The 23,949-nt window shown below is 53.7% G+C and overlaps 9 protein-coding genes across 9 annotated transcripts; 6 read left to right on the top strand and 3 right to left on the bottom strand.

Annotated features, from left to right (window-relative positions):
- Positions 1–829: 829 nt before the first annotated feature.
- AYL99_10472 (hypothetical protein) lies at positions 830–1,334 on the top strand (the record flags this gene model as incomplete). The annotated part of the gene is made up of 3 exons (XM_018841978.1): positions 830–910; positions 1,058–1,208; positions 1,270–1,334. 3 exons carry the CDS (start codon positions 830–832, stop codon positions 1,332–1,334), a joined length of 297 nt encoding a protein of 98 aa, XP_018688866.1.
- A 165-nt stretch (positions 1,335–1,499) lies between these two features.
- AYL99_10473 (hypothetical protein) lies at positions 1,500–2,738 on the bottom strand (the record flags this gene model as incomplete). The annotated part of the gene is made up of 1 exon (XM_018841979.1): positions 1,500–2,738. The coding sequence occupies one exon, from the start codon at positions 2,736–2,738 to the stop codon at positions 1,500–1,502; it is 1,239 nt and encodes a 412-aa protein (XP_018688867.1).
- A 1,413-nt stretch (positions 2,739–4,151) lies between these two features.
- On the top strand, positions 4,152–4,508 carry AYL99_10474 (hypothetical protein; the record flags this gene model as incomplete). Its single annotated transcript, XM_018841980.1, has 1 exon — positions 4,152–4,508. One exon carries the CDS (start codon positions 4,152–4,154, stop codon positions 4,506–4,508), a length of 357 nt encoding a protein of 118 aa, XP_018688868.1.
- A 205-nt stretch (positions 4,509–4,713) lies between these two features.
- Positions 4,714–6,043, bottom strand: AYL99_10475 (hypothetical protein; the record flags this gene model as incomplete). Its single annotated transcript, XM_018841981.1, has 2 exons — positions 4,714–5,531; positions 5,587–6,043. The coding sequence occupies 2 exons, from the start codon at positions 6,041–6,043 to the stop codon at positions 4,714–4,716; spliced, it is 1,275 nt and encodes a 424-aa protein (XP_018688869.1).
- Positions 6,044–6,417: 374 nt separating this feature from the next.
- On the top strand, positions 6,418–6,987 carry AYL99_10476 (hypothetical protein; the record flags this gene model as incomplete). The annotated part of the gene is made up of 1 exon (XM_018841982.1): positions 6,418–6,987. The coding sequence occupies one exon, from the start codon at positions 6,418–6,420 to the stop codon at positions 6,985–6,987; it is 570 nt and encodes a 189-aa protein (XP_018688870.1).
- A 907-nt stretch (positions 6,988–7,894) lies between these two features.
- On the top strand, positions 7,895–8,955 carry AYL99_10477 (hypothetical protein; the record flags this gene model as incomplete). Its single annotated transcript, XM_018841983.1, has 5 exons — positions 7,895–7,938; positions 7,997–8,016; positions 8,069–8,119; positions 8,177–8,706; positions 8,761–8,955. 5 exons carry the CDS (start codon positions 7,895–7,897, stop codon positions 8,953–8,955), a joined length of 840 nt encoding a protein of 279 aa, XP_018688871.1.
- A 1,934-nt stretch (positions 8,956–10,889) lies between these two features.
- AYL99_10478 (hypothetical protein) lies at positions 10,890–11,855 on the bottom strand (the record flags this gene model as incomplete). The annotated part of the gene is made up of 2 exons (XM_018841984.1): positions 10,890–11,315; positions 11,364–11,855. 2 exons carry the CDS (start codon positions 11,853–11,855, stop codon positions 10,890–10,892), a joined length of 918 nt encoding a protein of 305 aa, XP_018688872.1.
- A 6,487-nt stretch (positions 11,856–18,342) lies between these two features.
- Positions 18,343–21,186, top strand: AYL99_10479 (hypothetical protein; the record flags this gene model as incomplete). Its single annotated transcript, XM_018841985.1, has 8 exons — positions 18,343–18,496; positions 18,555–18,758; positions 18,805–18,887; positions 18,947–19,126; positions 19,178–19,270; positions 19,322–19,478; positions 19,530–19,774; positions 19,828–21,186. The coding sequence occupies 8 exons, from the start codon at positions 18,343–18,345 to the stop codon at positions 21,184–21,186; spliced, it is 2,475 nt and encodes an 824-aa protein (XP_018688873.1).
- A 755-nt stretch (positions 21,187–21,941) lies between these two features.
- Positions 21,942–23,101, top strand: AYL99_10480 (60S ribosomal protein L3, variant; the record flags this gene model as incomplete). Its single annotated transcript, XM_018841986.1, has 3 exons — positions 21,942–22,052; positions 22,111–22,784; positions 22,846–23,101. The coding sequence occupies 3 exons, from the start codon at positions 21,942–21,944 to the stop codon at positions 23,099–23,101; spliced, it is 1,041 nt and encodes a 346-aa protein (XP_018688874.1).
- Positions 23,102–23,949: the final 848 nt, after the last annotated feature.

Genomic DNA, 23,949 nt, shown 5'->3' on the forward strand with positions numbered 1-23,949 from the left:
TCACCAACACTAGTGAGATTTTCCTGTTCGGGCCCAAATCCATGCTGCTTTACACATCTCATGGAATACATCGGGTGCACCGTGATAACAAGTCTGGTGCTCACCCTAGACGATGTAGCTTTCAGATTTTGTTGTCTCTAAGACCCCTGCATAGTTGCACGGCCAGCTTCAAGCCTTCTGATGCCATGCGACCCGGGTTCGAGAGATTGGCCAGGTAGGTTTATCTCAACGGGACAGTAAACGGGTGAACTGTTACTATTGGAAGTCATTGTACACTTCATACATATACCTTAGAAAGCCGTATCGGCACGCTGACAGTGGGACACCAGAGAAACGTGAGTGACAGAAGGGGACGGCAGAACCTCAGACCACTATCTTTGATCAGCTCACTGAGGTTTTCTGCAAAGAGGATGCTGGGTTCAGGCGTCATTGCTTGTCAGCCATGACATTGGCAGGCTGCTACATCCAACAATTCGGCACGCACAGGGTACATCTAGAGCTTAATATACCAGTAATATGTCGTACCGTATCATAATAGAGAAGCTGCGTGGCTGTGAGCAAAGAGAGCGGAGGAAAGGTTTATGGCGAGTGGGTAGATATAGCTGCCAAGACCGGCTCCGATTGGCCGGTACCTTTTTTCAGTGAGCTGGCTGCTGTTTCCGCTCGGAACTGCGCAGTTTACCAAAGCTCCCAATTTGACAACAGCTTGTAACCCTCTGTCTATCTCCACGTCCACCAGGCATTACATACAACTTGGGTCACTCTGAAGGTACGCATCCCACATCCCTTTCTGAATCATCTCACTGACGGACCCGCTCAAGTCTCCAAGATGCCGGACGACAACGTTTCGAGCCCTCCCTTACCCGTGGCTAAGTCGAGACCTGTGAGCGAAGCTCTGTTGAACGAGAAGGTACGTGCACAATAAGAGCTGTTTGTGGATCGGAAGACCTCGGCTTGGACTTGGCGATGCGAGGATCCTTCAAACAGCATTGAGTGTCTCTCGCAGTTGCGATGGACATCGACAAGAGAAAAGGCCAATTGCTGATATGGCATGCAGTGGGATCGTGCAGTCTCGTCCTTGGTGATCAGATCCGCACTGGGCTTTTCCTTCGGTGTCATATTCTCAGTACTGCTCTTCAAGCGAAGAGCGTGGCCAGTGTGGTTTGGAACCGGCTTCGGCGCCGGAAGAGCTTGGGAAGAAGCTGATGGTGGGTCGATTCTCCAATGCCCGTGAAACAAGTGAAGCTGCAATATTGACAAGTGATCTAGCAAATTTCAAGAGGGGCGACACATTCAACACGGACGGGCTTCGGAAAGTACGGACTGAGAGGTAGTCAGATCATGGAGGCGTCTTTTGTTTTGCCCGAAATCGCAATGGAGAGTACAAATGTGTACAACATGTACAGAGCACCTCGTTGAGAGGACCAAGTGGTGCCTTTGAGCGGTCTGAATTACTGCGTCCGTCCATTTCTACCTTCCAACTTGCACAAATCTGCCGGTCATCTGCTCGCCTTCTCGTTCTCAATCTCCCGACGAAGGTTTTCCAGTTCTGCCTCCCGTTTCCGCAAGTGCGACTCGAGACCGTCTATTTGCTCCGCCACCAATGCAAGATCATCCCTCAGTCTCTTCAGATCACCGCCTGATTTCTTCCCATTCTCCGAGTTGAGCTCGACGTACTGTCGTTGCTTGTACTCCAGCATTTGCTGCGCCTCGCGCTTGACCAGCGTCCAATTTGTTTTTCCTGGTTGTCTAGGACCTCCGTTCTCCGATCTCTGCTTTCGTCTTCGTTCCGAGGCCGCGATTGCGGCATCATGCTGGGATTCCAGCTCGCGTAGCTCGCGGAGAAGTCTGACTTTCTCCAGGTCCTCGTCCTCAACCACGTCCGAGAAGTCGGTGCCTTTGGGCTGGTAAGCAGAGCCGCCTTTCCCGCCAATACGGCTCAGATAAGCATCTCCGAATTTGGCTTTTCGCCCTGTAGATGTGTCCTCATCGTACTTGTTCGGTCTATTTCTGACATTGTCGATCTGATATTCAATCTTGTTTCCTTCAAAGCTTGCCCGCAGGCTGGGTGGTACAGTTCGCGGTATCCGAAATCCCTCATGACGGTAATTGAGGATATGCAAGAACGCGAGACAGGCGTCTTTCGAGATGGTATCTCGACCACTCGTATTGACGAGGTTCCACGCGCTCCGCACGTCCGTATCTGGCACGTCCAGACTGGAGTAGAGTGTGTGCAGGCTTTCGAAGCTGATCTCCCCCCTCCTGTCTTTGTTTGCCGAGTAGATCTCCTCGTACTTTCGCTTGTCGCCAGGATTCATGTACCAATCGAAGCCGTCTTTCAATCCAGCGTCTTCCTCGTCATCCTCAATCCTCTCAAACTGCGCTCCTTGGTGGCCAGTCAGGGCCCGGTTTGCCTGAACCAGGTGAGCTTTGGACTCTGGAATGAGCCAGTCAGGCAGGCTGGGTGGCACGTCCTGGTATTCGCCGTTGACGAGATCAAAGATGAGTCGCATGGCGACGCAGAACTCCTCAAAGTCCAGCTCGCCATCTCCATCGACATCCGCGAGATCCCATACACGCTCGAGCTGGTCATCCCGTAGCTGCGAGTTCCGGAGGACATTGGCTGCGGCTTGGTTTGTCAGCCGCGAAGAGGGTGTGGCAGGCTGCTGGACCAGCGAGGAGAAGATCTCCCAATATCGGTCGATTTCCCATTTCTCTATCCGCTTGGTGTTTGACATGGTGGATAGGCCGGTTGTGGAGGACGACGATCCAAAGCAGGAACAGGCTCAACAAAGGACGACTGAAACAGAAATTCTGCAAGACGCTCAGGAAGACAAAAGAAAACAGAATCCTTGCTTCCAATCAAGGCCCGCCTTAAACGATCATTTTGGAAAAGGATGTCAGTAGCTGTTGGGTTCAGTGCACGCAGCGCAGCAGCAGCGTCGTGCGGCAAGCAAGTAAGCGGTCCCGGCCACAGGTACTCCGGCTGCTTTACCAAATTGGCCAGGGCGCAGCTAGCTTATAGCGCCGAATGGCTTTGGTTTTGCCTACGCTATTGACGCCGCTTTTAGCAAGCTTAAAAGGGTATACCTCCTACTGACAGATGTGACTATTAGATTTCATCCCGATGTTCCTTCTCCTTGTCCCTATTGCACAGGAATCACAAATGTCCTCTTGATGAGTCGATGCCGTGTGGATGGATCAATCACACCTTGTTGTGACTTCTTGACACCCCACATCCGGTGTATCGATATCCGTTCTCACTGGCTTTACTCTCAGTCGAACTTTCCAACATCAGGGTCGTGTGTCCGGGTGCAGTCTGCTGCATGCTATTACCTTTCAGGTCAGTACTCATGCGACCATAGTCGATATGGAGCAAAGCCTCCTCAATGGTCTCGGGCTTTGATCATTTAGCCCCGTTGCCGCAGCTGTACACTGCCCAGAGAGGTCTACTGCAATAGACTGTGTTGGTAAATCTTGTGGGATGTGCTCTCTCACTCGCCAAGGCTCTTTGGCTTTTCCACAGACGGGGGTACAGGCGCAGAGAAATACTGGACAGCCCTACCAGAGCCAGGCGACCGAGTCACTAGGCTGTGCTTCTTTGCCGCTGCCGCGGCGCCAGCAGAATCGGCTGCCATTTCTTGCTCTGTGCACCTTCGTCTCTATACCTTTCCCCCTCACTTTACAGTAAAGCTCTTGTCGCACTCTCATCAGTGCAGGAATTACCCCCCTGAAGAAGAGAGCTGTACAAGATACCGAGGATTGCATCCGGCGACCTACCAGCGTTTGTAAGGATGCGGTGACTGATTGCCTCTATCGTTCTAGGATTCTACGCCCGGGCGAGGGACTATCGAGAGGAGAATGCCTCAGTATCCGCCGATGGTTTACAGCCTTGAAGCCAGGGCTGGTGCTTTCGACGGTGATTTTGACCTTGGCGGGTGGAAAGTCCCGAATGCGGCTAGCATGATGCCTGGTTCTATTATTGCTCCGCCCAATTCCACGCCCCCAGGATTCAGCCTTGCCTTCGTGTCAGGGCGCTTCAGGGCGTAAACACCACATTCTAACATCGGGTATATCTTGCAGGGATACGGCACAGAAGATTGAGGTACGTATCTCTCTCAACTTCCCCCACAAACTTGATCTTCATCAGAATGTATATTGCTCTGGAAAAACGCGGCTTCTCAACCAGCAACGCTGGCTTCAACCTCAGCACAACCGGCATCATCAGCATCTGTATCATCCTTGTCCTCTTTATCACCGTGACGAGTTTGCTGTGTATGACGAACGCACGGAAGAGGCGGCTGCAAAGACTCAAACGCCTGCAACGCAAACAGAATGCGCTCCGCACCACAGAGAACCGACCCGCAAGAGAGCCTCTTCGATTCAATCAGTCTCGGAATTGGAATACTCAGAGACCTGCCAGCACCCAAGTCAAACGTCCTGCTCCGGCACATGTGGTTGGCGAGTGTCATGATCCTCTAGAGCCTCCACCAGCTTATCAAGCATGAGTGGCACACATGGCTGCATTCGGGGGGCGCCAACCAAGTTTCACTATTGTCATTTCTTCGTTGGTGAATGCGCAGGTCATCGCCTCGGAGACATACCACCAGGACCTCAAAGAGTAGAATAATATGTTCATGCCCAGTCAAATGGTTAGGAGGGCCGGCTCGTCAGCTTTGGAGGGAAAATGCACATCTTTCTATTTCGATAGCTTCATGATGAATCTTCGACCATCTCTTTGATTTCCACCTTCTTGCTGTCCTCTGTCTCCTTTTTCAAGACCTCTATGCCCTCCTCAATGTCTACTCCCACCTTCTCCTTCTTTACTCGCCTCTCTGTGGCCTTCCAACCTCGAATCTCTGCCTTGCACAAGCCTGTCCCGGCAAGGTCACAATCACCACACCTGCGTCCGACGGGTAGACACACTGTCTGGCCCAAACCCACCAGCATCCTGTTGATTTCGTGCCATTTGTCCCGGGGTAGCCAGCCTTCCAACCACGCCCTCGTCTCTTCCGGTGTTTTTGTTTTATGCCACCCCCACAGGTTTGTGATGCGGTGGACGTGAACATCCACACCGATGCCCTCATCGATACCCCACGCGGCAGACATGCAGAGGTACGCCATCTTGGGACCCACTCCCGGTAGACGGATCAAGCCTTCTATGGTGTTGGGGATGTCGGAGTTGTATTCCTGCTTGAGGATCGTCGCAACTTGCTTGATGTATTTCGTCTTGTTGTTGTGGAAGCCGACTTTGCCGATGAGACTGTCGAGATGCTTGGGGTCGCACGTGATCATGTTCCCCACCGTGAGGTCGATTGCTGTACTCCGTCGCTTGGGATAGGTGGTTGAGGAACTAGTTCTGTGTGTAGGCGCAGCATCGCGGCCGCTGTCACCGTATCTTTTGTCTGGGAGGACAACATCAGACTCGTCAGGATGTGGTAGCGTTTCTCTCGTGGCGAAGCCGCAGGCCAAAACAGCTCTTCGCAGCCCATGGTGTCCACCGGCGCAGTTGGATTCCTTTCCCGCATGGCCTTGATGGTATCGTACAGCTCGACCCAGTTGGAAGGAGGATGTATTCGCACTGACCCTGATGGCGACGTTGTCCTCCGTGCCGGCAATTTCGGTTTTGCTCTTGCACGTCCACTAGGCGATGCCTCTGGTTTCTCCCCATCATCGTAGTCCTCCTCCTCCTCCTCCTCCTCCTCCTCTCCTCTTCCTTCTTGATCTTGCGCGGCGAGGTCCATTCGGTTGTGGTGGAAACAACAGTCGAAGTGAACGGCGAGTCAGAGCCTAACTTTCTTTTCCTGCTCGACCGTGACGATGTCCTTAAGACGTCCTCAATATCTAGAGGCGCAGCGACGCCGGCGCTCGCCTCATCTCCCACTAGTTCATCATCCTCCTCTTTCACCTCAACATCCGGATTGTAACCCAGCGCAAAAGAGGCGAGGCGTTTCGAGCTCCTCGTGGTTCGTCCGGCGCGAGCATTCGGGGACAGGGCATTGAATATTCGTGTCGTTTCCTGCGAGATCTTGGACGTCCGCATCTTGAGCAGTCCTTCTCGGTGTTATTTGCAGTCGAGATGGTGACGATAGAATGTGGTCAAGTTGCCAACTGCAGATCTCGCATTGCCCCTGGACGATCGTGAGTCTAAGGGTTTCCCACGCGCTGCGTCGCGGGTGGCTCCCCGCAAGAAGGCAGCTAATAATCTAATAGGCTCCCCAGGCACAACCTCGGCTGCACTTCTAGCTGAATTGACCTGGCAATGCGCGAAGCTGTTGTGACAACAACCATAGCACCACCACCACCAACACCACGCACTTTTCTTGACAATATCCGACGTCCTTGAGTCCTACCCGTTGCAGCAGGTCTCTATCTCACGCCACCACCCCTTTTGAGCAGTTTAGATAGTACATCGACATGTCGTCCACTCCTCGTGGGGGCAAATCCTCATCAACGAATGCCCTCAAACGCCTCACTCACGAACTTCAAGACCTCCAGTCGTCCCCCAACGAAGCAGTCCTTCACCTCGGCCCGGTCAACGAGGAAGACCTGTTCCAATGGGAAGCTGTCCTCAAGGGTCCTCGAGACCCCGCCTCTCCATATCACGGTGGCTTATGGCTTCTTTCCATCACCGTGCCGCCTACCTACCCATTCGCCCCTCCCAAGGTCCAGTTCGTCACACCCATATGCCATCCGAACGTGCATTTCTCCACGGGCGAGATCTGCCTGACACTGTTGAGTGGGGAGCACTGGGCACCGTCGTACACGTTGAGCACAACCATGGGCGCGATTCAACAGCTGCTCATTTCTCCGGGATTGGACAGCCCCCTGAACGTGGATATCGCGAATCTGTACAGAGAAAATGACTCAATTGGCGCAGAGAGCCTGGTAAGGTTCTGGACAGGCGCGAAGAGGTGGGCTGGCGAGGGCAAAGGCGGGTGGCTGAGTGAGAGGAGGAAAGGAACGGGAGGGAAGTTGGGAGAGTGAGGTGAACACTATATGGCTGGTCTCATGTTGCTTTTGGTGTTTTATGGAGCTTAACGTCTGTCAAGGGCGTTATTGAGAGGTGAAGCTGGTATTGGTGTCTCGGGCGGGCTAGCGCTGACGATGTCTACTGTTTCTTTCTGAGCGAAGGAGTAAAGCCAAGCGAGGGACAATGTGCAGTACGACGGTTGAATTTGGGGATCAACAACATATCTCTGGCTTCTTTCGACTTCGCGCCATATCAAGCCAGCGCCTTTTCCGAGAGGTCGGGACGAAGCAGAGGGGCGCGAAGGCTTTTGTGATACGTAATTGAGATGGATGAAATGATCGAACACCGTGACTGCCCGACTTTCCCGACCCAGACCGCTCTCAAGGCCCTGTTTGCCTTGGAAAGTAAGGCCGAGATTGAGATATCCCTCCGGCATCGGGCGCTCTACAATGTTGGTACTCCAAGGATGTAATTGAAGACCAGGACAGTAGACGGAATCCCAGAAGGATTGGAGCGTGTCGTTGACCACGTGGTGCCTAGTCTTTTGCTCTGGCCAACCTCCCCAGACCGCTCAAGTATGAATTGGTCTGTTTATAATGATGTTGCTGGAGCATAAAGGTCTCTCTTCGCATTAGTATATTTGATGACTAAGCTCGCAGAGTTACGGTATCTGGGAAATATCCTCCACCGGAGGCTGTACTGCCGATCATACGACCCGCCAACACCGGCCTGGACGCGCCATTGACCTGCAGCCTCGTCTCATCGTCCTGGTCCGCTTGGGCATTTCGTCTTCGTTCGCCTGTGAATCCTGCATTTACTTCTCCAGCCCCTGCGACAAGTCTGTACGATTCTAAAGATCTTTAGTATACTCTTGAGGATCACTGACAAGCTTTCACGAGCTTCCTCTACCACCCCGCCAGAATGGCAGACAGATACTCGTTTTCCCTCACGACATTCTCGCCCAGGTAACCCCGACCGTATTTTTTCCTTGCGCAATGAGACCTCCATGCTAACATGAAATAGCGGCAAGCTTGTCCAGATAGGTATTCCAACGTCGACTCAGAAGAACTGGATCGGTGCTTACTCTCTCTCCAGAATATGCTCTGAACGCAGTAAATCAAGGTGTCACTTCGTTAGGCATAAAAGGTACGGACGAGTCACAACACAAACTCCCCATGCGCAGTGCTGATGGACAAATCGCAGCAACAAACGGTATCGTCCTCGCGACTGAAAAGAAGTCGTCATCACCTCTCATCGATCCCCCTTCCCTGTCGAAAGTGTCCCTCATCACGCCCAACATCGGCATGGTCTACAGCGGCATGGGCCCGGACTATCGAGTGCTCGTCGACCGAGCCCGCAAAGTCTCGCACACGAACTACAAGCGCATCTACAATGAATACCCCCCCACACGTATATTGGTGCAGGATGTGGCCCGAGTGATGCAGGAAGCGACACAGTCCGGTGGTGTGCGGCCCTACGGTGTGAGCCTGCTGATAGCAGGATGGGACGATGGGATCGAGCCAGAGACCCTCGCCGCAAAGGAAGGCGAGACCGAAGCAGAGGCCAAACTGGCAAGCAGGAAGACGGGCGGCATCCTGAAGGGCGGCCCCAGCCTGTACCAGGTCGATCCGAGTGGCAGCTATTTCCCCTGGAAGGCCACCGCCATTGGCAAGAGTGCGACGAGTGCAAAAACCTTCTTGGAGAAGCGATACAACGACTCTCTGGAGCTGGAGGTGAGATGATGTACGAAATTCGTGTTGGACTACAAGACTGACAGACCCCCAAAGGATGCCATTCACATCGCGCTGCTAACACTCAAAGAAACCATCGAGGGAGAGATGAACGGCGATACCGTCGAGATAGGCATCGTGGGCGAGCCTGCGAACCATCTGCTCGGCTACGAGGGCGTCGAGGGCGCGGTGGGCCCGAGATTCCGGAAACTCAGCAAAGAGGAGATTGAAGACTATCTGACGAATCTGTAAGAATAAGGCGTGGAGAAGAGGGAGGCTCGCGAGCAAGACTTCAAAATCGGATTGATGGAAAATCTGTTTTCCGGTACTTTACACACAACCTTTCTGTGCCACTGTGGCCGTCGTCCTCTCGAAAAGGGGACGGCTACGAGGCTGAATGATGCCTTCTTTTCACCCACTCGCCGAGGGGAGGTACGCATGGTATCGGCGCAGGTCGGACTGGGCCTCGTTTCAAGGGGGTTTCAGAGAACTCTTCTAAGAATGTAACCATCAATCAAACCAGGCAATTGAAGCCGTCCCCCGTTGTGGTTGTCTCGATCCCAGCCCAGCAAGTGTCCACAAGCTCGTCAAACTCATCCCGCAGCGAACAATTCCGCATTTCTGTCCTGAGCCTTGAGGTCGATTCTATGTATTCATCCCCACGCTCTCTCTCCCCTCTTCGCGCCCTAAAGAGAGGACAATGGCACCACGTTTCCTTCTTCGTGGCAACCACTTTTCTTTTTCCACTCTTCCCCGATGCATTTTCTGAATCTTCGGTATATAATAGATGATAGTCGGTGCCCTTCTCAGAGCGGGACGGGAATCGAACGAGCCCTTGTTCGTTCTCGAGGATCCGTCCCATGGCTAGCTACTCTCTTACACTCACTCACCACTCGCTCAGTCACTACCCGCGTACGTCCACATGGATGGGTCTTATTAGAAGAAGGAAAAGACAAGGACAAGGGACAAGGGGAGTAGATTCCGCATAATAGTTGTTAATTTCGGGACAGCCTCGTCATGAAACCTGCCGCAGTCCACACACAGAGGAAGAAAGGTCGTCCGTCCATCGGCATCCCATTTACTACGACACACCATTTCCCCGGCATTTACACATTTACACTGTATTTTCCGTGGGGCGGGTTGTTTGGGAGGGAACGCAACGAATGGTCGGTCCATCCATCGTCGAAAAGCGGGTCCCAAGGTACGGGGAGGACCGAATATAATATACGATGTGGACAACATATACGTTATGTGTATATATATGTGTTGTATATGTAAATATATATACACTCGCCACTGGACGGCCGAGGAGCAGCAGTACCGCTCGCTCCGAATAACAAGAACAAGAACGAACAACAATGGAGGGGGACATTCGGGGCTCGAGCACGGGCGGGGGGGAGAGGTGGGTGGCATTTTCCTTACTACTGTACAAGAGGGCAGAGAAAGAGAAAAGAGACAAGAGCAAAGAGGGAAAAAGAGGCCTACTAGGCATACATGTCTTCCTCCTGGTTCTGAAACATGTCCATGTCAAAAGAAAAGCCAGGGCCCGGCGCCTGAGGGGAGTAGGATCACAGCGGGATGGAAAGAACAAAATCACAGCAGCGACTACGTATGACGTCTGAAGAATGGAAGAAAGGGGCTCTTTGATGCTTTTGTCATTCAAACTCCTCTAGGATATACGACGACGTGCCCTCGACTTGAGCTTTGACGCGCCGAAACAGCAAACGTGCCTAGGCACCTAGCACCAAAACGCCGATCGCTGGTCTTTGAACAAATACCACACGAAATTACCGACACGTGCACGGCCCTCCGATCATAAATCCACAAATCAAGACTCAGAAAATTCGAAGAGGTGCACCGCAGCTCTGAGCAAGTAGGGCTTCAGCCCCCATCAAGACTCTTCATGCATCGTGAATCGATCGCAAATAACATTGAGCTGATGAACACCGCTTGCACGTGGCTGTGCGACGACGCTCTTCGATCCTGTTGTAATTTGCGGAAAGCTCAATGCCCAAAGCCAGGCGCACCACCCAAACTGAACGCTCCCGCGCCATAGTATGCAATTCCAGAAACACCCTTGTGCCCGAGGTGACAAGTGCCTTTGCAAGGAAAAAGAAATACATAAACAGCAGCCATCTGATCATACCTTCGTAACAGTCGAATTCCAGTACAGTGATGTCAAGATGTTATTTGCGTACCGCAAACAGAAGACACTTCTCCCACCAGTCCCGTAAAAGGAGGACAGAGGCGCGCCCGTCATCGCGCTTCTCGGTTCCATCCGGGTTTCCCATGATGATGGCAAAGACCCAGAACACGGCCATGACCCAGGCGGCAATGGCATTCCCAATACTGATCAAAGGAGACACGACGTGGATCAGAACAAGGCAGGCCGGACTGAACTCAAAGGTATGAGCATGGTCGAGAGACTTGGCGTAGATCATTTGCAGATGATTGCGAAAGACCGGCGCAACCATGCGGACGAGAGATATACTAGGCGAGCATTGTTTGCGACATAGTCTGAGCGGTGCAAAGACCAGGATGACGAGGGCGGCGAATATCGAGAATATGCAACTGAATAGGCAGTGGAATGGGTCGAGAAAGGACATCCATAACTGGGGCATGTCAATATACAAACAGCATGTAGAGGGTTGGTTCCTTACCAGAATCCACAGGGCATGGTCATCCTCTGTCGCAATATCTGCCGCAATGGACTTTTCTTGGATGTACCGGTACACGGCCGAGTTGTCTTCGATCACTGGCGTTTCGCCCAGATTACTTCTTTTGGCTCCACTGTCCGAGTGTTGTGAGCCCGCGGGCGAGTATCTATTGATCGTCTCACCCACCAAGCCCCTCTCTGCTATCGGTCCGTATTGGTATTGTTTGTGTGGTAGGTAGGGCTTATATTCCACCCCGAGCGTCGACCCCGACTCTGCGCTGGATATGGAGGTCTGTAGCCGGAGAGGGTCCTTCTGACGAGGGGTGGTGGGAGTTCGTGTTGTAGGAGAGACATGGGCTATCGGAGGTTGTTGCAGGGGAGGAGGAGGAGCCGGTGGGTGATGGTGATTTTCGGTCTGGAGGGAGTTTGGGGCGTCTCTGATATCATGACGACCAGCCGTCTGTCTCGTGGACTCGGGATCTGGCTCGAAGGGCATTCTGGTCGTCAGAATGGACTCTGGTAGGACAAGCCCTTTTCATCACCGAACCGGCGCGAGGAGCTGCTGCTGCTGCTGAAGTGGTGGGCGACAGGTGAGAGCAGGTGCGAATTGACCAGTTCTAGCACAGGGGACATGGGGAGCAGAGATATAATGAAATACCAACATGATTCCAGAGAGCGGGAAACACCCAAGAGCACAAGAGACACGATCTTCTTGGTCCTGATCATCCTGCTCGCTCAATCCGGGTCAAATCCTCCACTTCCGCTGCTCGAGCCCCGGCCAAGATCTGGGCACTTGGCTCTTTCTCTAGGCGACATCTTGGCCGTCTGATGCATGGATCCCAGGGCGGTTGATTGCGTCTGCATGGGACGGAGGGCCGACTCGTGGAGGAGGGCGGTAGACGTCGCTAACTGCGTCGCCATTGCATGTTGCCGGTTTGCTACACCGTATATTTGATATACTTGTTGATTGAGGGCGAGGAGACTGAAGACTTCACCCTGCCTGCCTGCGCTCTTGGCATCCGGCATGCTGCGTGACCTGCGCTTTGATAGGGCGTGATTGCACCTTGGACTGTGGAACCCAGCCACCCACTACAGGCCGCCGCCCGGGCAAATCACTGCCTGCCCAGACGGCAGTTTTGCGACAAGGCTCCTCACCGCACCGTGGTCCTGCTGGAAAAGAATGGTGCCCTGGAAAATTGTACCGGGTAGCAGTCCAACAGGCCTGGCGGAGCAAGAAAAGAAGGGATCCTGGGAGCACGGTCACGTGGATCGGACTTGACTTGGCCATTGACAGAAAGGGGGTTTCCAATTCTCATGGAGTCCTGAGTTGATCGACGCCGCAAACAAGTCGAAAAAAAAGTCAAATGTTTGCCCCTACACAAGACATTCCGTCTCACAGATGGACTGCTATCTAACAGGTGCCCCTGAACTGCTCTCTGCAACCACCTACAAGGGCATCTTTACCCAGTCTCATGGCCTGTTGCGAAGCTCAAATACTGGCATACTCGGCATCGCCTTGTCCACCGTCTTGTCGACTTGTACTGTACGTCATCAGTCGATGGAAGGCTCCGTTCCCAGCGTGAGATTCTCCCGGCGTCGCTGGGCATCCTGCTTGGCCTTTCAACGCCAGCATGATGAAAAATTGCGTATTTGCCATGCTCAAGCTGCAACGGGGTGACTAAGAAGACGAGATAAAACACTTCCATCGCTGAAGACATCCTTGACCGGGTCAGCAGGGCAAATCATCGACCTTCCAGGTATGGAGTAACTTCTTGGATAAAAGCTTGTTCGAGTGATGTTGTACGTAGCATCACATTATATGACCACAGACATCCTCGAAACGTCCTAGCGGCTCGATCATCAACCCACAGTAGAGACCTGTTGGCAACTGTTGATGCGGAAGTCCGCATGCTTGCCTCCGTTTGATCCCGGAAGCGTCGGACGCAAATGGTGGTATGGGAATGTGCCATGCCTGGGCGTTACTTATCCCTTGATGATTCGTGGGCAGCCAAGAACCGGCAACCAGCAGGTCTTCATTCACGGAGTCCTGTCATGACTTTCGTATGCCATTCCGAACTTTGCTGCAACGACCGCCGACGCGGTCTTGGGCAGAGGAGTTTTGCTCACTGATTCTTTCAGAGGTGGACATGGGCTCCTGATGTATGATGATTCTGTTCTGGTGAGTGGTATGGATAGGCAACTGTACTATATGTAGAACCGTTATGCCGCCCTCGCATCGAATTCCCCAGTCTCGTGGTAAGTGACGCGAAGGTCAAGACCATGGTGTTACGCAGCTTCAACCGGTTTGCATCAAGCGGGTGACGAGTACACTTGACCAAGTCCTGCATGACTCACTGCGTGCAGGATCTTGTCCCAATAAGAACACAGTCCTCTTAGTAACATCTAGGGCATTGAGGGACCAAGAAGAATTGTCTTTATTTTGATGTCTGCTGCCAGATGGCTGTTCGAAGTCCACTTTCCAGCAAGCCAAGGAACTCCGAAGGATAGCAGGGTCGGCCATGCTAATCTCCCCGACTAAAGAGTCACCCAGAGAAACGACGAAGTCCTCCAGCCCTATGTCGAAAACATGAACGGAGAAAAGGTTAAAAGCTGTTAACATGTCTGACCCACGAACCTCTGAATGATGGTCTTGGCGGCAAGAGCCCGTTCAGCGACATCAAGGATTCCTGTAAATATCGCCAGGGCTATTGCCAGATACGCTGCAACTGACAGCAGGCTCTGGCTTGAGAATTCAGATTTATCGATTTTAGAACAACAGTGACACTGAGTGTCTGAGGTATGCAGTCACGGAGCGTCAATTTCCCATCCGCGAGAGCCAGGTGATGCTGAGCCAGGAATGTCAGGCGGTTCCCACCACCAAAATCCAACATGGGTACCCCATGATGGAGGAGTCGAGTTGTCGTAGATTGCCGCCAGAGGGGTAGGGGCCTGGCTACACAAAGTTATGGCGTTGGAAAGACAGACGGTCGGCAGGCTAATAGCCTCATCGAAGACAAATGTACGAGTGGCTGCCACCGGGGAACTGGTTGTTTCAAAAATTGCTGTCGTGCCACATGTCTCGACTCTCGCGCATGAGGTTGATGTTTGGTAAATGCTGCAGTCGGCCGTCCGATCTCTTGTGCGACCATCGCTTTGGGAGACCCGGGTTGGGTCTAGTGTGGCCTTGCCGGTCCTAGGATCATGGCGTCACGTGTGCCAGGCATGCATGCGAGGCTCGCCCAGATGGCTCTACCTTTGTCGGCAGCGCGAAACCCAAAATAAAATAGGGAGATGTTGAAACAATGGGCCATGCTCGGAAGCTCACTTGTTCCCACATGGCCGGCGTTTTTGAGCCGGTCAAGCGTCACGATGATGGGAGCCGTATCCGAAGATAGATAGAAAGAGAGCTCACCTAAGCACTGGGTCAACCTGTCACCCTTGGGACTCTGTCTGTCTACGCCGGAACGGGGGTGAGGGTCCAATTTGACGGCGTCATCAGTGTCTCGCGGGACCTTGTCTCATGCCCATGGGGTCCGCCTCAGACTTGACGTCGTGACAGGTATCTGCCGTAGAACGTGCGACTTTGCCGTACCACCATCCCTGCCGCTGTTTTGTGACATCGCACTGCGTAATTGTGCTGCATCGGGCTATCGGGGGGAAAGTGAATGCATGGGTGTGAGAGAGGACATTTTACCAAGGTAAGCGGGTTCCGCCCTCGCAGGGACCTGGACGCAAGGACGAGAGGCGCAGGGGGGTGATCGACTGCGAGGGTCGTGCAACTTTAGCTGGAGAAGCGAGGAAGTTGTTTTGGTTCTAGGATTGCATCGGTCGATCGTCTTGCGATTTTGGGCACAGGGGGGATGCATCTCCACTCCACGAATTCCAGCGTTATTTTTCGACCTACAGTACGTCTGGCCAACGTTCATAGCGTCGGGATGATCAGCTGTGTGGTAATTCCGTTGCTTGCAGAAGGTAGCAGCCGCTCGTTATTTGACAGCTGCTGGGGAATGGGGATGGAGGGTGCTAGCTGTGATCCGACTAGAAATATGAGGAGACACTCTGCATGCAGCACGCCACATCAGAGGTGCTTGAAAGGGTTGGCGTACGAGTAGCCAAATGCAGCCATCGAGACTGACTGAACGAGGCCTGGGCAAAAGATTGCCTTGGGTTTTGGGTACTTGTGTGTATGCCGCTTATTTGAACAATTGCAGGTAGCATAAGGCTTGGGCTCCAGGTACCAAGCTAAAACACAAAGCCATGCGCCGCCCCGACAGCATGCCCCGAAGCCACATTCCCCAAGGCTCAAGCCCGCAAATCCTGGCTAGCAGCCCCTAACCTCCTCCGGGTAATTGGCCCTGGTAAAGGCGCAAGCCCTGGCGTCGCAATGGACTTGCGCCAGTTCTGGCCCCCCCTTAAAAGTGGCACGGCAATAGCCCACGCCACGGAAAAGAAAAGCCTCGTCTAGGTACATCCTCCGAACTCGTACAAAGGACGAGTACCTGGTGACCTGAAAGGCTTTCTCCTTTTCGGCATCGACCATGTCGTTCGAGGCAATTGCGGAGATGTCTCGCCATGTACTCGGTACGAGCGAACATCCTCGTGTTTCATCCCCCAGGCACTTGGCCGGGATTAACGAGTTCTGGGCTGAAGCTTGAAAGGCTGCCGTCAAGCAATGGCCAGAAAGTTGTTGGTCTGGGGTGCCAGAGAGAGGTGGGACAAAGGCAGACGGTTGGCTGGCATTTGGTTCCTTTTCGGAATGCCCAAATATTCTGCGGTGGATTGGCTTGGTCCCGTTTCTCGAAACAGGCGAAGATTGGCCGCTGGCTCGTGGAGAGCACAAACGAGCTAAGACGCTAGGCGAGTGGTGTGGTGAATAACGGAGGCAGCTGGTGCTAGATGGATCCTGGAGGAGTTGAGCGGCGAGCGCGAAGCGAGGGAGGGGGACCCCCGGGTAAGAGAGAACCAAGGCCATGCGTACAAGAGGTACCTGCCGCCTGTCCCGTGGGCCATGGCCTTACCCATGACATTCCCCCTACCCCCTCTAGCTAGTCGAACGGGAAAAAGGTGAGTGGGTTGGATGGCAGTGTGGGCCCAGGTAAGGAAGTGAGGCCGCCCCCTTGTCGGCCCCCGCTCGCTCCTCCCCTTTCACGCCCACCCCTGGGCCCTGACTGCAACGGAGCCACTCAAACGTGCCGCAAAAAGCCAATTGAGTGGCGCACACCATCGAAAGGCACGGCCCACAGAACCTGTTCGTCCTGTTCGTCCTGTTCGTCATATGCCGTACGCTTCCACCAGAAAGCCTGACATATTCTCCATCCCCTGGTCTCGCCTGATTGCTTTTCTGGTTTAGCCTTCGCCGAGAGCGAGACGACGCCAGTCAGCCACCCACCAGCAATTTTCCCTTTGGGATGTGCCCGGTCGTTTTCGTAAGGAAGGTTGCCGGCAGGCGGATATGCGATGACGATCGTGATGATGATGGAGAATAGTTTTGGTGAGGTGGTGAGGTATCATGATGACGATGGGCAGAGGGTGCGGCCATAATTAGGATAGGGTCATGAGGAATGAGATAATATCGCTTCTTGCCACGCGCATCTCCCCTCTTTGGGAAGACGACAGCGGTAATCGAGAGCGCTGGGGCTCAAGCCTTAGGATCAGGTCAGGCTCAGGCTCAGGCTCAGGCTGGCACCCGCGGACTCCTCTTGCGCCCTCGTTTATCACCCGTGGGATGCTTGGCGAATCGTCCGCCCGAGAGGACAGTGCTACCACTCAACTCACCTTGTCTTTTTCCACGTCAAACTCATGCGCCACCCGCAAGCCTATCCCTCTGATGGGTACCACTCAACAGTGCGCTGTAGAGGGTCCGAAGGTCTTAGTAAGGACGCCTTTTTCACCAAGCATCCAGGCGGAGGTTTCTTAGAGTGTCAGACGGGGAGGGGGGCGCAAAAAGACCCACCACCACAAGGCGCTACTGGGACGAGAGCACGCTATGCGTTCCTTGACCTGGATCGCCCGACAAACCCCAATCCCGTTGCACCCCAGCGGCCATATGCAGCCCCACTGCCTGGATGCTTCACCTCGAAGCCCAAAGGAACCCATCGCCCTCCATGGATCTCCATCCACTGGCATCCACCGCCCATCAACAGCCACCCAACAGCCCATCCACCGCCCATGCCACTTGATCCGAGCACTATCGGGTCCCGCCCTGCCCACACCCAATCACCCAGGACTCCATCGGCCACTCCACCTTTCCCCCCCTTCCTGTTGCTGCTTGGTTGCCCCCCGGTCCAAGCCAGCCAGCCATCCAGCCAGCTAGAAAACTCAGAACTGTCAGAGGCCGTGCACCGTGCACCGTGCACCGCAGCCTGCTAAATGATGGCAACCTGATGTGCCCGGCTCTGCTTCTCGCCCGCCGGCGAATGATCCAGCATGAGATCTATAACCCTACCTCTAGCGTGGTTTCCCGTGACTCTGCTTGAGGACGAGCCCTCTTTCCTCTTTCCCGTCTTCCCACCGTCATCCTCCACCAGCTTCTTCTCCATGTCGCCCTACCCAGTTCTTTGACCTTTGCTTTCCCTTCACCACGTCGTCGTGAACTGTTTCTTGTGCCGTCACCTTTATCGTCTTCTACTTCATGCCCTATCATCTTGCACGGATATAACGTCGTCACTTTCGCGCTCCCTGCTATTCTTGTCACCCTCGCCCCATTTTCTCCGTTCGTCCCAAGTCGGGCGAGTATTTTGGGTCCAACCCGCCTACCTTTCTTCCGACGCCATTTACTGCGTCGTCGAGCTCTTGCTCTTTTGCTACCATACCCGTCGTGAGCCTGGTAGAAGACTGTGCATTTCGCCCGCCGCCGAACCTAGCCGACGCTCCATCTCACGCCGCAGGACCTAGCCTGGCGAAAATTTGCCGAAGAGCAGCCTCCTCCTGGTCTCTTCTCCTATCAGAGGTGCTTCGCTGTACAGCTCTGAGCAGGATCGACAATGGCTCTTGCGCCTCATCCATCGCCTCCGGGTGTCATGGGTCTGCAACCCGGCCCTCATTTTGGACAGGTCAATGGAGCTACGCCTGTCGACGCGCATATGCAGCGCCAACGCCTTTTAGCGCAATTGAACGAATCGACATGGCAACGAATAGGTATGATGGTAGCATTACTCTCTGGCCAGGCTCGTATGCTAATCGCGGCTGGTAACAGGATCGTTGAACGAGTTACTTGGAGACCACGAGGCCGCTCTGTTTGCCTATGAACAAGCTCTCAGACACAACCAATGGTCTACCCAGACCTTGAATGCGATTTCAACCATTCTCCGGACAAAGGAGAAGTACCCTGAAGCTATGGATTATCTCAAAAACATCCTGAAGGTCGAGCCCGCCAACGGTGAGGCGTGGGGAAACCTAGGTAAGCGCAGTTGATGATGGTCGAGATCTGAGGCTGACAGTTGAAGGCCACTGCTACTTGATGATGGATAACCTCCAAGAGGCCTATACTGCCTACCAGCAGGCTCTTTACTACCTGCCCAAACCCAACGTAAGCTTTCAACAACCCCCCACGCCATGTTGTCCAATACAGTCTGACATGAAGACAAGGAGCCGAAGCTATGGTACGGTATCGGCATCCTCTACGACCGATATGGCTCCTTGGAGCATGCTGAGGAGGCCTTCTCTCAGGTCATGCGAATGCAGCCAGACTTCGAGAAAGCCAACGAGATCTATTTTAGACTCGGAATAATCTACAAGCAGCAACAGAAGTTCGCCAACAGCCTCGAAGTGAGTCGCTAGCTTGCCTGCCTGCGATTACCTCTGCTGATGATCTCTCAGTGCTTCAAGTACATCGTCAATGATCCGCCGCGCCCTTTGAACGAAGAAGACATCTGGTTCCAGATTGGCCACGTCTATGAGCAGCAGAAGGATGTAGGTCTCTGTCGTCCCTTGGTGGGCCGCCCGTCTAATCTTTGTGTCCAGTTTGAGGCCGCAAAACAGGCGTACAGGCGTGTTCTCGAGCGAGATCCGAAACACGCCAAAGTGCTACAGCAGCTCGGCTGGTTACATCATCAGCAGAGTAACAGTTATGCCAGCCAAGACCAGGCCATTGAATACCTCGAACAGTCGGTCAGCTCAGGTATGTATCACCACCAGCCGTTTCCAAATCTTCCTCGCTGACCTGCTTCAGACAACTCCGATGCCCAGAGCTGGTATCTACTCGGCAGATGTTACATGGCACAGCAGAAATTCCCCAAAGCATATGAAGCTTACCAACAAGCTGTTTACCGTGATGGACGGAATCCCACATTTTGGTGCTCCATCGGGGTGCTGTACTATCAAATCAATCAGTACCGAGACGCACTCGATGCATACTCGCGCGCCATCCGTCTGAATCCTTATATCTCGGAGGTGTGGTACGACCTTGGAACGCTGGTAAGCATCACCGCCCATTCACTCTCCCTTCATCCTGCTGACGACGGGCACAGTATGAGTCATGCAACAATCAAACCTCTGATGCTCTTGACGCGTATGCCCGAGCAGCTGAACTTGACCCAACGAATTCTCATATCAAGGCCCGTCTTGCCCTTCTGAGAAGCGGAGCAGCCACAGGGCCTAATCAGCACAATGCGCCTGTTCCGCAAGATGTTCACCCACAGGCATATCAGAACGGTGTCGGCGTTCCTCCTGGTCCTCACTGGGGTGGGCCGTCGTCATCCAATCAGCAACCACAACAACCTCCAGTCGACCCAGCCCGTGTCAACGACTGGGCGAGAGGTATCGCGGGTATTAACCCGCCTCCCGGTCAACAGTCGCAGTCACAGCCGCCGGCGCAGCAGCAACAGCAGTCTCTGCCACAGCCGCCACCGCAGCAGCCGCCGCCGCCACAACAGCAACCACTTAACGGCTATGAAGGACGCGATGCCATGAGAGCTCCACCTCCACGAGCCCCTAGCCCGCGTCAGGACGGTCCACGTCAGTATGATTCAGCACGTCAGACACCTATCCGCAAGCTGCAATCACCGTCGCCTAAGATGCAGCCGGCTAACCCAGGCATGTTCCCGCCTGGGCCTCAGACTCTGCCCCAGATCTCAATGCAAGATCGTCCTCCAGCATTCGGTAGCGGGGTCCGTCCTTCTCCTACCATGAATGGAGCACCAGCGCCCCATGCTAATGGCAGTGCCTCCGGCTCAACTCTTCCACCATATGGGCGGCCTTTCAGTCCACCTAGTGAGCTGCGACCCCTTAGGGATGAACGACCGCAATCGCCAGGGGGCGGCTATCGCCCACCGCCATATCAGTCCGGTCAACCATTCCCTGGCATTGCTAATGGTGTGGCGTCCGCGGCGCCTCCTCCTCTTCCTCCCGTGGAGGGACCTCGTGACGATCGCCCACCCTCCGCTATGAAACGGAGCCGTGAGTGGGAGTCCGATGGAGGGCCTTCTAAGAAGATAGCAAACGAAGAAACTCGTGCGCGCTTGGATGACCCCGCCCGACGGAATAGCCCTCCAGGTCGTTTACCAACGCCGAAAGATCATTACAGGCGGAGCTCATCTGAGTCTCGTCGCGAGATTGAACGACGGGCAAATGAGAACTACCATCCTTCGGAGGCAGCACATCATCCGTACAGCCACCCCCAGCAGATCCCGTCAATGCAGTCAATATTGGACGCCCCGAAGGAGGACCGGAAAGAGCAGGTCGAGCAGGCAGCTCGCAAGGTCGACGTCGATGAGGACTATGACAACAACAGTGAGGACGATAAGCGCGCTCCTCCTTCAGCAGCTCTGAGCAGCCCCCAGGGGGGGCAACCTCCAGCCGTAACACCCAAACAAGAGAATGCAGCATAATCGGTTTGGCATCGGTCGGGTTTTTTTTATTGTCGGTTTCATTTTGGTCCTTTGGGTTGGCTGGATTTGTACAGCAGCAAGACTGAACCGGGCGAAATTAGCATTGGAAAAGATCCACAGTCGCATCGTTACTTCATTCTGTAAAATGAGTACATGTAACTTCTCTTAAGAAGACGAAATAACGATATCCAAGTAACCATTGGTGGCCATTATTCTTCGACCCTCGTTTCTGTTCCTCGTGTTGATCGATCTGCTGAAAGAGGGAGACTAGGAGACAAGAAGTTGTGTGGAAGCTAAATCACGTGGTTTGTGAAAATCTTGGCAACTTTGGCCGCACTTTATCGAAATATCGATTTTCTGCGTTTCCACATTGACTGCTTCAACTTCCGCTTGACAACCAACGACACCTTGACCCTCGCTCAAACAAGATGTGAGTACTGCTTCGGACTGAACTACGCACCTGCTAATGTCTGGTTAGGTCTCACCGAAAGTTCGAGGCGCCGCGACACGGTACAATTCCTTTCCTCTGAAACCTCTCGTGAAGAAAAGGCTCTCTGGGCTAACACATTTTTCTGGACAGGCTCGCTTGCTTTCCTCCCTCGAAAACGAGCTGCAAGACACCGAGGAAAGGTCAAGAGGTAGGATACTCTGGTTCTCTAGAAGTCATGACTCGTCTTTCAAGGAGTCGAAGCTGAAACATTTGGTCCAGCTTTCCCAAGGATGACCCAAAGAAACCAGTCCATCTCACCGCTGCCATGGGATACAAGGCCGGGATGACCACCATCGTCCGCGACCTTGATAGACCTGGCGCGAAGATGCACAAGAAGGAGATCGTCGAGGCCGTCACTGTCATCGAGACACCCCCCGTAAGTCCAAGATGATCGAGACTGGCGTGTTTTGTATTTGCGGCTGACCATTGACCAGATGATCGTCATCGGCCTCGTTGGCTACATCGAGACACCCCGTGGCCTGCGCTCCCTGACCACCGTGTGGGCAGAGCATCTCTCCGACGAAGTCAAGCGCCGCTTCTACAAGAACTGGTACCGATCGAAGAAGAAGGCTTTCACCAAATACGCAAAGAAACACTCCGAGAACAAGGGTTCCTCCATCACTCGGGAACTCGAGCGCATCAAGAAATACTGCACCGTCGTCCGTGTGCTTGCTCATACTCAAATCCGCCAGACCCCTCTCAAGCAGAAGAAGGCGCACTTGATGGAGATCCAGATCAACGGTGGCAGTGTAGCAGACAAGGTCGAATTCGGCCACGGACTGTTCGAGAAGCCGGTTGAGATCGACACCATCTTCGAGCAGGACGAGATGATCGACTGCATTGCCGTCACCAAGGGTCACGGTTTCCAGGGTGTCACCAGCAGATGGGGCACCAAGAAGCTTCCCAGAAAGACGCACAAGGGTCTGAGAAAGGTCGCTTGTATCGGTGCTTGGCATCCCTCGCACGTCCAATGGACGGTTGCCCGTGCTGGTCAGATGGGTTACCATCACCGTACCTCTGTCAACCACAAGGTGTACCGCATTGGCAAGGGAAAGGATGAGAAGAACGCCGCCACCGACTTCGACGTGGTGAACAAGCAGATCACACCGTAAGTTTTTCCCCTGCGTGGCTTGGATGCGTGTCAGAAGCACCTAACACCGTTTGAACAGTATGGGCGGTTTCGTCCGCTATGGCGAGGTCAAGAACGACTTCGTCCTCCTCAAGGGCTCCGTCCCTGGCGTCAAGAAGCGAGTCATGACCCTCCGCAAATCCATGTTCCCCCACACCTCCCGCAAGGCTCTGGAGAAGGTCGAGCTCAAATGGATCGACACGTCCTCAGAGTTCGGTCACGGCGCGTACCAGACACCCCAAGAGAAGAGGCAATTCTTGGGTACGCTCAAGAAGGATCTTGTTGCCGCTTCGTAAGGAGGACACGCGGGATTTGTGGGTTGGGGTGGTGGTGGTGGTGGTGATGGTGATGGCGGCACCAAAACGAAAGGCGTAGTTGTCGTCGTCGTCGGCTTCGTGCTCGGGTGTCAGAAGAGACGAGCAGCACGTGCATGAGATACCAACAAGAGACTTTCCTGTTCTCCTTGATTTACAAGCGGAATGATAGTAACGGCAAGTCTTGCCTTGGGAGTAGGAAAATAAATCCAAATTTCAAAGCATCCAGCTAGCTTTCTGATCATTGTTGCTGTCTTACTGGATTTTTGTAGTCCACTCCTCTCTAGATGATACACTCTCTCATTGCAAGTCACGATTATCTTTCTGTAGTTTCTTCGCTGCCGTTGCCATGCCTTTGCATAAAGTCCAGCACTTGATGTTCAGCCTACCCACTCCACCTGGGAGCTCGATACCAGTGATGAAACCTTCAGCCTCCTCCTGATCCCGTTCGTAGCAGTTGCCCTTTTTCATCACTCCAAAGCCGGTGGTCTCAAAACAGGGGGGCATGAATATTACTGGAGACCTCATGTTGTGATAGTTCATCGGCCTCAGCGACTCTAGCATCTGACACGGCCTTCCCTTCAGCAAAGAGCCACAGCAGCCGATAATCCCTGGAGTAGTCAGTCCGTCAAGATGCTCAGTTGATCTTGTTCGAGGAACCGAAAACCGAGATAGATACAGCCGTCCATTTCCAGCTTGTCTTTAGACGGGGCTCGACGATGAAAGCAGAGCTCCATGACCCCCTCACGTGCAGGGGCTGGACACCATCTCACGCTTTGGGAAAAAGGCAGCCCCGAGCGGCATTCGCAATTGCCCAAATATGTCAAACT

The sequence above is a fragment of the Fonsecaea erecta genome (assembly GCF_001651985.1).
Source record: "Fonsecaea erecta strain CBS 125763 chromosome Unknown Scaff11, whole genome shotgun sequence".
Lineage (NCBI taxonomy): Eukaryota > Fungi > Ascomycota > Eurotiomycetes > Chaetothyriales > Herpotrichiellaceae > Fonsecaea > Fonsecaea erecta.